Source organism: Watersipora subatra, chromosome 7, assembly GCF_963576615.1.
Source record: "Watersipora subatra chromosome 7, tzWatSuba1.1, whole genome shotgun sequence".
NCBI lineage: Eukaryota > Metazoa > Bryozoa > Gymnolaemata > Cheilostomatida > Watersiporidae > Watersipora > Watersipora subatra.
The window spans coordinates 55,314,987-55,330,771 of NC_088714.1; the positions used below are offsets into that span (position 1 = coordinate 55,314,987).

General features: G+C 34.5%; 1 protein-coding gene across 1 annotated transcript in view; it reads left to right on the forward strand.

Moving 5' to 3' along the window:
- LOC137400906 (receptor-type tyrosine-protein phosphatase mu-like) overlaps positions 1–15,785 on the forward strand; it is a 47,922-nt gene that overhangs the window by 18,108 nt on the left and 14,029 nt on the right. Inside the window, exons 7-10 of the mRNA XM_068087246.1 lie at positions 9,663–9,833; positions 10,117–10,323; positions 12,512–12,646; positions 14,791–14,987. Of these exons, the coding sequence (XP_067943347.1) occupies positions 9,663–9,833; positions 10,117–10,323; positions 12,512–12,646; positions 14,791–14,987 (710 nt within the window). The remainder of the gene's footprint in view (positions 1–9,662; positions 9,834–10,116; positions 10,324–12,511; positions 12,647–14,790; positions 14,988–15,785) is intronic.

Genomic DNA, 15,785 nt, shown 5'->3' on the forward strand with positions numbered 1-15,785 from the left:
AACTAACCCATCTGATCGGATTATACATAAATAGACAGATTTATTAGGACGAAAATCGTCACAAAACGCTTAAAAAGCTTCGTTTAATAAAAGTTAAGACCGGAAATTGAAATGCCGAGCGACAGAGAATAGAACGATAAAGTATTGCCACAAATCGCCACAAAACGTTTGAACAGCTTGGTTTATTAATAGTTTCGACCGACCTACGAAACGCCAAAAAAGCCGTGCGACAGATAGTAGAACTATTTACTGTGTACTGTTAGAGGCGTAGACCGATTTACAGGTACGAAAATGTGGTACACAGTTTATCAGCCTACGGTTTTGTCCAATTACCGAAGGTTTTTCAAATTATCTAGAACATCAGCCAGATTTCTTTACATCTTATCTAAAAGGTAGGGCCGTTACTACAACTCCCTTTTATGACAAGAATATTTCTTTATTTCACTCCAGTTTGCATAAAACTTCCAGACGTGTAAATGCCAACGTTTGCTCTTTGTTACATATCGCTGTCAAAACCATTCTACATTCGTCACAACACAACCAACTTTCAAACTGTATATTACACATCAGTTTGTCGTTTAACGTTTAATATTGCATTTAGATTTACATTTGCAGAGATATAATAAACATATTTCTTTATTGTTGGCATTGTTGTTGTTAGTTAAATTACGTACAGTAGGTTAGGTCTACGGCTTGAATTAATGTTTATTTTATTATTGTAAAACATAAGTTTGAGATAGTTAAATATTTATTTTATTAATATTTATTTCTGTTACATATCGCTGTCAAAACCGTTCTACATTCAACACAACCAACTTTCAAACTGTATATTACAATATATTTTACTTTTAACATTGCATTTCAGATATGTAATAAACATATTTGATTATTGCTGTTGTTAGTTTAATTACTTACAGTAATTTAGGTCTACAGCTTGAATTAATGTTTATTTTAACCAACAAACAACTTTCAAATTGTATATTACACGGCAGCTTGCCATTTACTTTTAATATTGCATTTCAATATAATAAGAGATATAATAAACATATATCATTATTGCTGTTGTTATTTAAATTACGTACAGTAGTTTGAGTCTACAGCTTGAATTAATATTTATTTTATTATTGTAAAACATAAGTTTGAGATAGTTAATTATTTATTTTATTAATATTTATTTCTGTTACATTTCTGTTATTTCTGTTGCGCCTTTTTAGAGTCGTGCTCTCTCAAATTTATTTTATATCATCTCAAACAAGTCTCATTTACATTATACTCTGTCATTTCCTGCTGAGAACTACTTTTTCGACAACCATCAGTACCCTTTCTTTTTTCCATTACTACTTTGGTCGTGGGCTGTATGACAGTGGAATTTCTAGTATAATTTATTACAAACTTGAGTGTACAAATAAAATTTTACAAACGTTGAATGGAGTAAATGTAAACAGTTTAGTCTATATTGCGGTTGTCTAGAGCAAAAAAATTAAACTGAGACTCTTGATAAGTGAATACTAGCGTGTAATGGCGCTCTCCGACTAGTTATTTTGGTAATAGCAGCTCTACATCGCTGTTACTGTCTTGGGTAGATGTTAAAGACGATTCTCTTGCTACTACATGGCTAGTAAGGAAGTTATCATCAGAACTCTCCTCGTAGCTTACTATTGCAAAGTTCTGCCGGCTGGCCAAAGATTTGTGCTCGTAAAGGCGTTTTTGCTCTTTTTTTTAAATCAGATATATTCTCCTCGTAAGTAGCTGCGGTCACTTCTATCTGAATTTCCAGACTTCCCTGAATGATTCGTGATCTTCTAAAAATGACATACACCACCCTTGCAATCATTGTTCTTCCGTGTATGATGAAAAATCTCTCTCTCACACTAAAACAAATAATGAATTGGTAGGGATGGAAAACATGAATATTGCGTTTTACCGAAGAACAAAAGTAAGATTCAACTAATTAAGTAAATGTGAAAAACTCATTACTTACCACAAATTGTTGGTTCATCAAAGGCCTCCAAATCTGTGAATATTCGTGAAAAATTCTGAACGCAACAAAGAATTTATAGCTTAGTACGATCCACCCGTAGTTGTAAGCTAAATAGAAAACGGAACGCGCAATGCGCGCAGCCGCGCATGCGTAAGGTTAACTCTATTGCTAGACGTAATAGAGTTAACTTTTCCTAGAGAGTGGCAGTTTTCAGCCGCGAATAAATTCATCCGTGAATATGCATGAAAAGACAATTTTCGCGAAATATAACTCCGCGAATAAATTCATCCTGTACGGTACATACTAATATTATTACAATACATTATACATACTAATATTATTACTATACATACTAATATTATTACTATACATTATACATACTAATATTATTACTTTACACTATACATACTAATATTATTACTATACACTATACATACTAATATTATTACAATACACTATACATACTAATATTATTACAATACACTATACATACCAATATTATTACTTATAAACAACAAACTTAAAGCAGAATAAAAGCTAACAACAATAACATATGCCAAAAACATCTTAACTAGTTGCTCAATACACATACACTTCTCTTCTTTCCTCAATTTAAAAGAGAATAAAATGTTTTTGTTTATAATATATTTATAAATCTTCTGAAAGTCTACCAAAAATTAGGCAGAATTGTTATCTATGGCTTTTCGCTGTCCATAGTGTTTTTTGAAATCAGCGTTGGCACCAAATTTGAATACAAACTATTTATGGGTAGCAGCTGGTTAGGGGAACTTGAACTGCTATGATAGAATATAATTTAGTCAAACCTCGACTTGCAATCACTTTGACATGATGTTTTGACATACAAAGTTTGGATAAAATAATTGCCTTGACATATGCCCTAATTTCTATCATAAAACATACTAGAAATTCCACTGTCATACAGCCCACGACCAAAGTAGTAATGGAAAAAAGAAAGGGTACTGTTGGTTGTCGAAAAAGTAGCTCTCAGCAGGAATTGACAGAGTATAATGTAAATGAGACTTGTTTGAGATGATATAAAATAAATTTGAGGGAGCACGACTCTAAAAAGGCGCAACAGAAATAACAGAAATGTAACAGAAATAAATATTAATAAAATAAATAATTAAATATCTCAAACTTATGTTTTACAATAATAAAATAAATATTAATTCAAGCTGTAGACCTAAACTACTGTACGTAATTTAAATAACAACAGCAATAATGATATATGTTTATTATATCTCTTATTATATTGAAATGCAATATTAAAAGTAAATGGCAAGCTGCCGTGTAATATACAATGTGAAAGTTGTTTGTTGGTTAAAATAAATATTAATTCAAGCTGTAGACCAAAATTACTGTAAGTAATTAAACTAACAACAGCAATAATCAAATATGTTTATTATATATCTGAAATGCAATGTTAAAAGTAAAATATATTGTAATATACAGTTTGAAAGTTGGTTGTGTTGAATGTAGAACGGTTTTGACAGCGATATGTAACAGAAATAAATATTAATAAAATAAATATTTAACTATCTCAAACTTATGTTTTACAATAATAAAATAAACATTAATTCAAGCCGTAGACCTAACCTACCGTATGTAATTTAACTAACAACAGCAATAATGAAATATGTTTATTAAATATCTTATTATATTGAAATGCAATATTAAAAGTAAAATGGCAAGCTGCCGTGTAATACACAATTTGAAAGTTGGTTGTTGGTTAAAATAAATATTAATTCAAGCTGTAGACCTAAACTAATGTACGTAATTTAACTAACAACAGCAATAATGAAATATGTTTATTATAGCTCTAAAATGCAATATTACAAGTAAAATATATTGTAATATACAGTTTGAAAGTTGGTTGTGTTGAATGCAGAACAGTTTTGACAACGATATGTAACAGAAATAAATATTATTAAAATACATATTTAAATATCTCAAACTTATGTTTTACAATAATAAAATAATATTAATTCAAGCTGTAGACCTAACCTACTGTACGTAATTTAACTAACAACAACAATGAAGAAATATGTTTATTATATCTCTGAAATGCAATATTAAACGTTAAACTGATGTGTAATATACAGTTTGAAAGTTGGTTGTGTTGTGATGAATGTAGAATGGTTTTGACAGCGATATGTAACAGAGAGCAAGCGTTGGCATTTACGCGTCTGGAAGTTTTATGCAAACTGGAGTGAAATAAAGAAATATTCTTGTCATAAAAGGGCGTTGTAGTAACGCCCTACCTTGTAGATAAGATGTAAAGAAATCTGGCTGATGTTCTAGATAATTTGAAAAACCTTCGGTAATTGGACAAAAACGTAGGCTGATAAACTGTGTACCACATTTTCGTAGCTGTAAATCGGTCTACGCCTCAAACAGTAGACAAACAGTACATAGTAAACAGTTCTACTATCTGTCGCACGGCTTTATTGGCGTTTCGTAGGTCGGTCGAAACTATTAATAAACCAAGGTGTTCAAGCGTTTTGTGGCGATTTGTGGCAAGACTTTATCGTTCTATTCTCTGTCGCTCGGCGTTTCAATTTCCGGTCTTAACTTTTATTAAACGAAGCTTTTCAAGCGTTTTGTGACGATTTTCGTCCTAATAAATCTGTCTATTTATGTATAATCCGATCAGATGGGTTAGTTTTAGTGATTTGCGTCAATCTTTCAAAGTCTTGGTAACATATTTAAATAGGTTTATATGCGTTTTGTATCATTATTATACTTAAACGACTTTACTGAAAAATAGTTAAATTTGTTGATAGGATTTCGTTGCAAGGGTTTGGTGACGGCCGTTAACGAATAATTTTTCGGGAGTTGTGTGCACATGTGCATTTATCATAATTCTCCCAATCAATCGTTTCACTCTTGTTTGGTCGTGGGACAAACATTATTGAAACTTCTAGAATAAATAAGTGAAATTAAAGCACATATATTACACTAGAAATTCCACTGTCATACAGCCCACGACCAAAGTAGTAATGGAAAAAAGAAAGGGTACTGATGGTTGTCGAAAAAGTAGTTCTCAGCAGGAAATGACAGAGTATAATGTAAATGAGACTTGTTTGAGATGATATAAAATAAATTTGAGAGAGCACGACTCTAAAAAGGCGCAACAGAAATAACAGAAATGTAACAGAAATAAATATTAATAAAATAAATAATTAACTATCTCAAACTTATGTTTTACAATAATAAAATAAATATTAATTCAAGCTGTAGACTCAAACTACTGTACGTAATTTAAATAACAACAGCAATAATGATATATGTTTATTATATCTCTTATTATATTGAAATGCAATATTAAAAGTAAATGGCAAGCTGCCGTGTAATATACAATTTGAAAGTTGTTTGTTGGTTAAAATAAACATTAATTCAAGCTGTAGACCTAAATTACTGTAAGTAATTAAACTAACAACAGCAATAATCAAATATGTTTATTACATATCTGAAATGCAATGTTAAAAGTAAAATATATTGTAATATACAGTTTGAAAGTTGGTTGTGTTGAATGTAGAACGGTTTTGACAGCGATATGTAACAGAAATAAATATTAATAAAATAAATATTTAACTATCTCAAACTTATGTTTTACAATAATAAAATAAACATTAATTCAAGCCGTAGACCTAACCTACTGTACGTAATTTAACTAACAACAACAATGCCAACAATAAAGAAATATGTTTATTATATCTCTGCAAATGTAAATCTAAATGCAATATTAAACGTTAAACGACAAACTGATGTGTAATATACAGTTTGAAAGTTGGTTGTGTTGTGACGAATGTAGAATGGTTTTGACAGCGATATGTAACAAAGAGCAAACGTTGGCATTTACACGTCTGGAAGTTTTATGCAAACTGGAGTGAAATAAAGAAATATTCTTGTCATAAAAGGGAGTTGTAGTAACGGCCCTACCTTTTAGATAAGATGTAAAGAAATCTGGCTGATGTTCTAGATAATTTGAAAAACCTTCGGTAATTGGACAAAACCGTAGGCTGATAAACTGTGTACCACATTTTCGTACCTGTAAATCGGTCTACGCCTCTAACAGTACACAGTAAATAGTTCTACTATCTGTCGCACGGCTTTTTTGGCGTTTCGTAGGTCGGTCGAAACTATTAATAAACCAAGCTGTTCAAGCGTTTTGTGGCGATTTGTGGCAATACTTTATCGTTCTATTCTCTGTCGCTCGGCATTTCAATTTCCGGTCTTAACTTTTATTAAACGAAGCTTTTTAAGCGTTTTGTGACGATTTTCGTCCTAATAAATCTGTCTATTTATGTATAATCCGATCAGATGGGTTAGTTTTAGGTATTTGCGTCAACCTTTCAAAAGCTTGGTAACATATTTAAATAGGTTTATATGCGTTTTGTATCATTATTATACTTAAACGACTTTACTGAAAAATAGTTAAATTTGTTGATAGGATTTCGTTGCAAGGGTTTGGTGACGGCCGTTAACGGATAATTTTTCGGGAGTTGTGTGCACATGTGCATTTATCATAATTCTCCCAATCAATCGTTTCACTCTTGTTTGGTCGTGGGATAATTTTTTTATTATATATTTCAATACATCAGAGTCTTGACTTTCGAATGAGCCTATATTCAATACACAAAGAATAATAGAACTATGAAAAACGGGGTATCAAAAGTATGTCCTGCAAAAAAAACTCTTGGTTCGGGTACTCAAAATGTGGCGTCATAATTCTCATTTAGCCTTAGGTCGTTGATCCCTTTCGCTGCCATTGAGGCTGCGTTTTTCTGTGACATTCGGTGCTGTTAAACCCGGAGAGCGCTAATAGGAAACTAAGATTCTCGATAATCAACAATGCCCGCGATCGTGCTAACGCCCGACCAATACAAACACATGTTCTGGGTTAATTAATTATGCTTCAATAAATGTACTGTCGTTGATAGAGGTAATGAAATCACATCGATTAAATTATGACCTGCGATTGCGTGGCCCTAGGACTAAATGTCAATCGCACTTTCGCGAGATCACGCAATGCTTGAAATTAATTAGTCTCAGTCGTCACCCTTAACATCGCATTAAAAATAAAGAGCTAGTGCATAATATCATCGGGAAAATATAGTATGGTTCTTGGAGTCTGAGGTACTTATCATAGAAATAATATGTACATAGAGAACTAATGACACTGATTCCTTTGTCATCTTCATTCATTCTCCGGAGTTGTCCTACCTTCGCCTGCCACTAGCGCCATTATCGTCACTTTCGTAGCTGATAAATAAGCGGTAAGAGCACACAAAAATGAATATGAGAATTGTGACGTCACAATTTTCGAGTCTATGCCAGTAAACTTTTTCGCGGTAGAGCTATAGGGAAATCCTATAAACACCAACCAATGTCTGTCTCACCATGGCAAACAATAGCTCATTCGAAAGCCAAGACTCTGATGTATTGATATATACAATAAAAAAATTTTGTAATGTATGTGCTTTAAATATAAAATAATTGTACCAATTGAACTTAAAATGTTGAAACAAGTTACCCTCTAGTGTAAACTCACTGTAGGTGTAAACTCACTGTAGGTGTAAACTCACTGTAGGTGTAAACTCACTGTAGGTGTAAACTCACTGTAGGTGTAAACTCACTGTAGGTGTAAACTCACTGTAGGTGTAAACTCACTGTAGGTGTAAACTCACTGTAGGTGTAAACTCACTGTAGGTGTAAACTCACTGTAGGTGTAAACTCACTGTAGGTGTAAACTCACTGTAGGTGTAAACTCACTGTAGGTGTAAACTCACTGTAGGTGTAAACTCACTGTAGGTGTAAACTCACTGTAGGTGTAAACTCACTGTAGGTGTAAACTCACTGTAGGTGTAAACTCACTGTAGGTGTAAATTCACTGTAGGTGTAAACTCACTGTAGGTGTAAACTTATGTGGGGGTTTCGGATGAGTGTTTTGACAAAGCACTCATCAAAGCATGACAAAACTGAGTGTTTTAGCCTCAAAGTATGAAAAACTTTGAGGCTCAAACACTCAGAGAGTGTCGAAAATAAATATTTTTGTCACTCTTGGAGTGTTTTAGCCATAATCAAGTTTTATCAATTTGAATCTTGAAACATCCTGGCAGTCAGATCACCTCAAACATCAGCAACAATCACAAATGATAGAAAAATACTGATACTTTCTGATGAAATCTACTAAAATCTTGTGCAAGTTCATCTTTAAAGAATAGAGAAAGCATAATATTTTTATGCTTTATTATTTATCTTGAGGTGTTGACTGATGTTCTAAAAAAGGAATCAAGGAGATTGACCAACCAGAAGCTGAGATATAGCCAGCCAAACACAGGTCTACCAAAAAACATAAGTTTTTTGGTAGTCATCAATATATGACGTATGAAATCGACTTGTGTGCCATTGGTCAATTAAGCCAACTAATGCGCTCTCCTATAACAATCACGGCGTTTTAATTGGTTTAATCCCTGGAAGTATAGAACAATCAAATTGGGCCTAACAATCATTGCTCTGAGAATTCCGAACCAGTCCCTCTGACGTGTAGATTAGTTTTAGAATAAAATAATTACACGCATCTATTATTTCGCAATATTCTGCTATCACTTTCTACAAATTATATTAGTTACATCATTTATTCTATACGCAGTTATATTATTATTTTGTATAATATGCATTATGATTATAATATTAATCATAAAAAATAATCATAGATAAAATAATGATCAATAGAAAAATCAAATCAAAAGTTATCGTTTTCTTTTTTACAGCAAGAGCAGCACGGTCAAGTTACTCTTTTTAAGATTATGGCTGCAGTGAACTTACAGTCTGTTAATAGTGACGATAATCATGAAAATCAACTAAATGCTGCAGTAGATACACAATAGAAAAATGATGAATGAACAAAAATTCACATTCTCATTTCTTATTCTAAACGACTTGCAATCGCGGATATCGCATATAGACTATACACGCGCCGTTCGTTGAACAGAGGATCTACGGAGCATACCCGTGGATATCGAGTTAAAATTTGAAGCACAATAGTCAAAATATGCTCTTCTGTTTTGACAAATCACGGCGAGGGGTTGTGGGCAAATGCCTTTACCACACAATGTTTGCTTGATTTTCCTGAGAAACCAGAGCTAGTCTGTAAATTATTTACTATCGCGAGAAGCTTTTCACATCTCGTAGCCAAAACAATCATTATACGTAACGGCGGTAAGGGTGCACAACTCCGGCACATGAACATTAAGTCGATTTTATACGTTACAGTTTTCGGGATTTTCGAAGGGTTTTCCTCTGATTCTTTATTAGGTAGACCTGTGTTTGGCTGGCTATATCTCAGCTTCTAGTGGGTCAATCTCTTTGATTCCTTTTTTAGAATATCAGTCAACACCTCAAGATAACTAATAAAGCATAATAATATTATGCTTTCTCTATTCGTTAAGGTCTGTAATAAATTCAGCAAAATGCGATCTATTCTGCTACGAATACTTTAATCTTTGCGGTGGTTTTAGCATAAGAAGCTAATATCGGAATGTATTAACATTGTATTAACTGTATACATACAAAGGGTACATCTTACAAAGTGCGGATCCCGTTAACCTATTAGGCACATTTGGTGATTCCTAGAAAGTTATGGCTAATACTGTAGGTTGCCGACATCCGCCAGACGAAAAAGAGACCTGGATTACCAAAGCCTAGCCAAAATGTATGCGAGACTTTCACCTGTTGATTTCGGGCGTGGATATTATGACTTTGTAGTTGGAGATAACCGAACCACATATGGATCTTACTTGAATAGTCCTCTCAAGGAGAGTCGTGAGTAAGTTGCATGTCAGCTCACCCGCTACAAGGTGTCATTTAATAAAATGTTTGAATGATTGACAGGTGCCAAAACTTATTTATTAAATTTCTAATGTTGTGTCATTTAATGACAGTCAAATAAGAGTCACCCATTAGTAAGCAAGGGTAACGTAAATTCTCATGTTAAACGGCTCACAACATTATTATCGCCATTAGTATTGCTGTCCGCTGCCACATTCAGGTGTGTATATGGCATTTGTAGCAGTTATTGGCTGATGGTATCACATAATCTCTCGTTCCAGATATGACATCTATCATGCCGTGGTCAGTGTGCAAGATGACCAGACGGAATCCAACTCCACTGTTATCAGAGCGAGCACAGCAAATGTTAATGGTGGTCTCTCTACTGGCTGGGTTGTGGCAATCGCTTGTATTATCCTCGTTGTGCTGGCTCTGATCGTTATCATCTCAATGCTCATCTGGTGCAGATTCAAGGCAACTGACAAAAGGTTGGTTCATGGCACCTATTTATTTATCCCTTTTTTTTAGTAAAAATAATCTTTACTATAATAAAAGCGGTGTCTGTCTGTCTAAAGCCAAGACTAGAGGTTACATTGTACGCGACTCGTAACATCATGACGTTCAGTCATGACGTCATGCGTTCATAGCAATCAGCTCAGTAGACCAACATTCTGGCACCTGAACTAATCGATCACCTTCCACTATGGTATAGTAGGTGTAATAACTGTGCAGATAGTTATACTCTGTGTTTTATAGCATAAATAATATGGACGAAGTTTGGAAAAAGACTATCTGTTTATAATTTCGCAAGGCGCATCTGATGATCTCTTACAGCACATAAGACTGCAACGGTTAGAGGCTAGGATAAAATATAAAATATTAAATATAAAATAGATTTGTAATTTAACTAGGATGAATTGGTAATTAAAAGAGTGCATAAAATCGCTACAACTTGCTGCTATATGTCATTCAATTAATGGCATGCATAATCGTTGGCTACAAGCCTTTCCTCAAGTTTGAGAAAATGCTTACTGTCTTCTCATGACATCAATACACATGTACCAACAAGGTTCAGGCCTGTTGCACGGAATGTTGCCTTTACCGAAGATAAACCCATTGCATAACAAGGTCAAGATAAACAGTAAGCTTTGCTGATGTTCTTTGCAAGGTTATTTGTGAAATCATCAATCCTATGTTGGTCAAGTTCATCGTCTATTGTTCTTCTCTACAACAGACGGCGTAATCATGCAATAACAGAGCTTACTGCTTTGCTTTCTGTTTCTGTTTATAACTTAAAGAAGGGCTTTCATTTTGAATAAACTGCCAATAAGGCACAGTCAGACTTCTACATGGAAGTCATTTTAAGGAGCAACTATTCCTATAAGAATATACTATAATTGGTTTAATTAACTTTACAGTTCAAAGTCTTACAATAATTCCTTTATTAATACTGCAGGTAGTCATTCATTAGTATTGCAGGTAGTTCTTTGTTAGGACTGCAGGTAGATCTTGGTTAGGACTGCAGGTAGCTCTTCGTTAGTACTGCAGGTAGCTCTTCGTTAGTACTGCAGATAGCTCTTCATTGGGACTGCAGGTAGCTCTTCGATAGTACTGAAGGTAGCTCTTCATTGGGACTGCAGATAGCTCTTTGATAGTACTGCAGGTAGCTCTTCATTGGGACTGCAGATATCTCTTTGATAGTACTGCAGGTAGCTCTTCATTGGGACTGCAGATAGCTCTTTGATAGTACTGCAGGTAGCTCTTCATTGGGACTGCAGATAGCTCTTTGATAGTACTGCAGGTAGCTCTTCATTGGGACTGCAGGTAGCTCTTCGATAGTACTGCAGGTAGCTCTTCATTGGGACTGCAGGTTGTTACCCAGCATTAAAACAAACGCATTATATAAAACCAAATGGATAAAGCTGATTTAGAAGTAAATAATGAAACTAAGCTATAATCAGTAAAAAGGCTACTATACCTAGTAAATGCACAAACGGAAATGTAGGTTCAGCAAATGCAGGTTCTGAGGTTAACTCTATGATAGATGTACACATCATAAGTTATTCAATCTAAACTACTATTAGGTTAAGTTGAAAGTCATATCATAATCTGATGGTCTGCCGCTCTAGCTCACAGTAGCATAGGTCTCCCATAGGTTCTTTCGCTTGACTCTCAAATATCATAAAGATACGTGACTACTGATAAGGATAGTGTCAGTTTTGGAAGTTGCTTTCTCTTTGAGCCAGTAGTGCATAAAGTTATCAAGTGTGTAATGACTTAGCTAGTGATATTCTATTTAAACTAATTGTTTTTGAGTATTTGAGAGCCAAGAGAGAGAATTCATTGGAATTTCTATGCGATGCAGTACTTTGCATAAAGAGTATGTACTACATTGAATAGTAGAGTATGTAGCCTACTCAGTTCGACCCGTAGAAGAGCCTAGTACCCGGTTGAGCTGCCAGCTAAATTCAGGTTTTTGCTCTGCATTGATGTCTGATTGATTATATACTATTAGGTGTGTCATTTTGTGGATCATTTCAACTTGTTGTTTACTTGGTTTTGTATCCGTTTGACTCAAAATGATCAAATCTATTCATCAACTTAAATGTTATTGGCTGATACATTTTTGTGTTATTTTTACATCTCGATTGCTTATGTTGTCAATTCAATTCATAGTTCAGGGTATACAAGTGAGCTGATAACGAAACATGGCTACTCTCCTCAACTCACCTCCTTCAGTCCAATCAAGGATGAAGCGCATTCTGTTTATACTGGCTTCTGGAGCCCAGCATATGAACTAGGAGAAGACAGGTGGTTCAACTCTTTTAACTGCTCAGTCACAACTGTTTAAGGGTGTATATGTTGTTTCTTTTGATTAGCTTACTTGCTGGCATGATGATAGACTTGTTAATGCATACTTTGTGATATTTTTTAGATATTCTATATCTAAGGCCCGTGGGTATTACATATTTAGGGACCTCGGATATGTGGTATCTAGGGCTCATGGGTATTACATATTTAGGGACCTCGGATATGTGGTATCTAGGGCCCTTGGGTATTACATATTTAGGGACCTCGGATATGTGGTATCTAGGGCTCATGGGTATTACATATTTAGGGACCTCAGATATGTGGTATCTAGGGCCCGTGGGTATTACATATTTAGGGACCTCGGATATGTGGTATCTAGGGCCCGTGGGTATTACATATTTAGGGACCTCAGATATGTGGTATCTAGGGCCCGTGGGTATTACATATTTAGGGACCTCGGATATGTGGTATCTAGGGCCCGTGGGTATTACATATTTAGGGACCTCAGATATGTGGTATCTAGGGCTCATGGGTATTACATATTTAGGGACCTCGGATATGTGGTATCTAGGGCCCGTGGGTATTACATATTTAGGGACCTCGGATATGTGGTATCTAGGGCCCGTGGGTATTACATATTTAGGGACCTCAGATATGTGACATCTAGGGTTTCAAGGCATCGAATATGAGATATTGAGCGTCTCCAAATATTTTATATCTAACATTTCTAAATACATTATATTTATATCTATGGTTTTTAAATAAATTTTATATCTTGGGTTCCTAAGTATATTTCATACCTAGGCCTCCTAAATATATTTTATATCTAGGCCCCCTAAATATATTTCATATCTAGGCCTCCTAAATATATTTCATATCTAGGGATTCCTAAATATATTTCATATCTAGGGATTCCTAAATATATTCCATATCTAGGGATTCCTAAATATATTTAATATCTAGGGATTCCTAAATATATTTCATATCTAGGATTCTTGAGTATCTCATATTTAGAGACCTAGATACGGCGTATTTAGGGTCCTTAGGCAACCTATATGTATCTAGAGTTGCTGGCGTGCACATACCAGCACTGGATGCTCAAGATATCTTTTCCATGTTTTGGCATTTCTTAGAGACTTGGCAGCGATTACTGGATAAAATATCTAGCTGGTGCGCAGAAAAATAATTCTTCAAGCGCTGGTAATTCTCCATTAAAAACTTAGTGTTTTCTTACATCGTTAAATGTCTCACACAATACACACTAAATTTCTTCTGTATTGCCGGTCAAGGAAATCTTACATCTTGACATGGTGATTGCTAGCACATTTTATTCCTGACAACCAGGTAAAGTTCCTGACAACTGACAACATCTCTAAACCTACTTTTGGAAACAGCTGTGTCAGCTACATTTTGGAGGTCTTTGATGTATATAAATGAGAACTTCGTTGGAATCTTAGTACCAACAACGTTTAACAATCGGTCGTGTATATGGTATCAACTTACAGCTGAAAATTTCTTGTTCAGTCATAAGTTATTCACCGTGTCATATACGCAGCATTGTTGGATTCTCACTTTGCAATATTGTATGTTATCTATTAAGTAGATGACCAAGAAAACCAAGCTTTTCTTTTCAAAATACTTTGTAACATAGTTCTTACTGTTAAACTCTGAAGGAAATGTTAAGAACCTACTAACACAGTAGTTCAACCGAGTGATGCAGGCAGCGATAAAAACAGGAGACTCGTTGAATTAGACAAGAAGCGCTGCTTTATAGAGACTAAATGTGTTACAGATCCATAATAAACTATGGACATCCACCTCATTAACACAAATCCTTAGTATGTGCTGTTCTCGTGAGTACATCTATTGAAGTACATCTATTGAAGTCCATAACGAGTTGAAGCTCAAAATAATTCAAGCTCAAAATTCCATTTCATTACAAAAATGTTGTCGTGTTGTCAATCAGCGTTTAAACTCGCAATATAAAATTTTGGCTTACAGAATTTTAAGCGTTTTGTAATATTTCCCACTTTTGTGAAACATGATAAACTATATAACGCCGCGAATAACATACAAGTTCGAGGATTGTCTTATCATTGCAATTACAAGTTAATAATAGGAGGACCTTTTCTTCATTTGCACAGACACATCGTCCTAGAGGAAGTAGAAGAGGAAGTCTACACTGATAAGCCATCTGTGACCTTCCAGCAAGAGTTTAACTCTCTTCCCAGAGGGCAACAGTATCCGTGGACAGAAGGAGCCAAGCACCCGGAATTGAACAGAGTGTCTCACTTGGTAGCCTATGATCATAACAGGGTGAAACTGACTGAGTCCCCTCTTGGTGAGTCGAGGATGAGCTGTTCTTCGAGTCAGTTGGGAATATTCATAGCGATTAAAAGTAGATATAGGCTTGTCGTAGATGTACAACATTTATTAGTATGAAGGTATTTAGACAGGGTACATTACCTATAGTAAGATATATATAGCATTACACATTGTATTTTATAGAAGTATGTAAGATTAAAAAAATACATGGTATATACAGTCATACTTCAACTTACGAGCTTAATGCGTTCCGAGACTGAGCTCGTATGTTAATTTGCTCGCATGTTGGTGCAATTTATTTATATATAGAACAATTAAATATATATTGATTGGTTTCCATACTCTAAAAATGCAAATAAAACACTCAAAACAAGATATCGTAACAGAAAGAACATGTTGGTTATTGTCCTAACTTACCACAAATTTTTAAAAAGCAACAAATAAAAATAATGCAAGAAAATGTGATTAATTAAAATGTAAAATTAAATACATACAATAGCAGCTAACGCTAGCATTTGCCAGAGAGGGAGATATCCTAGGGAGTTATAGAGAGTTATCCTTCAATACAACAGTTGACTTTGATAAATTTGGATTTTATCAAAGTCTTAAAAGACAAACTTAGAAGCAAACCTAAAAGCAAACGTTCAATTTTAACTTAACGTAATTAAAATTTCTTCGGTGTTCATAGTTTCAAGTTTCTCGCTAGTTAGCAAATTTTTCCTTTGTTTCGCTGTCACGACTAGCCGGCCGTTTTAAGATAAACCTATCTAAGGCCGTTTGCCTTTGTCGCCCATTCAACATGTTGCAATTAGGA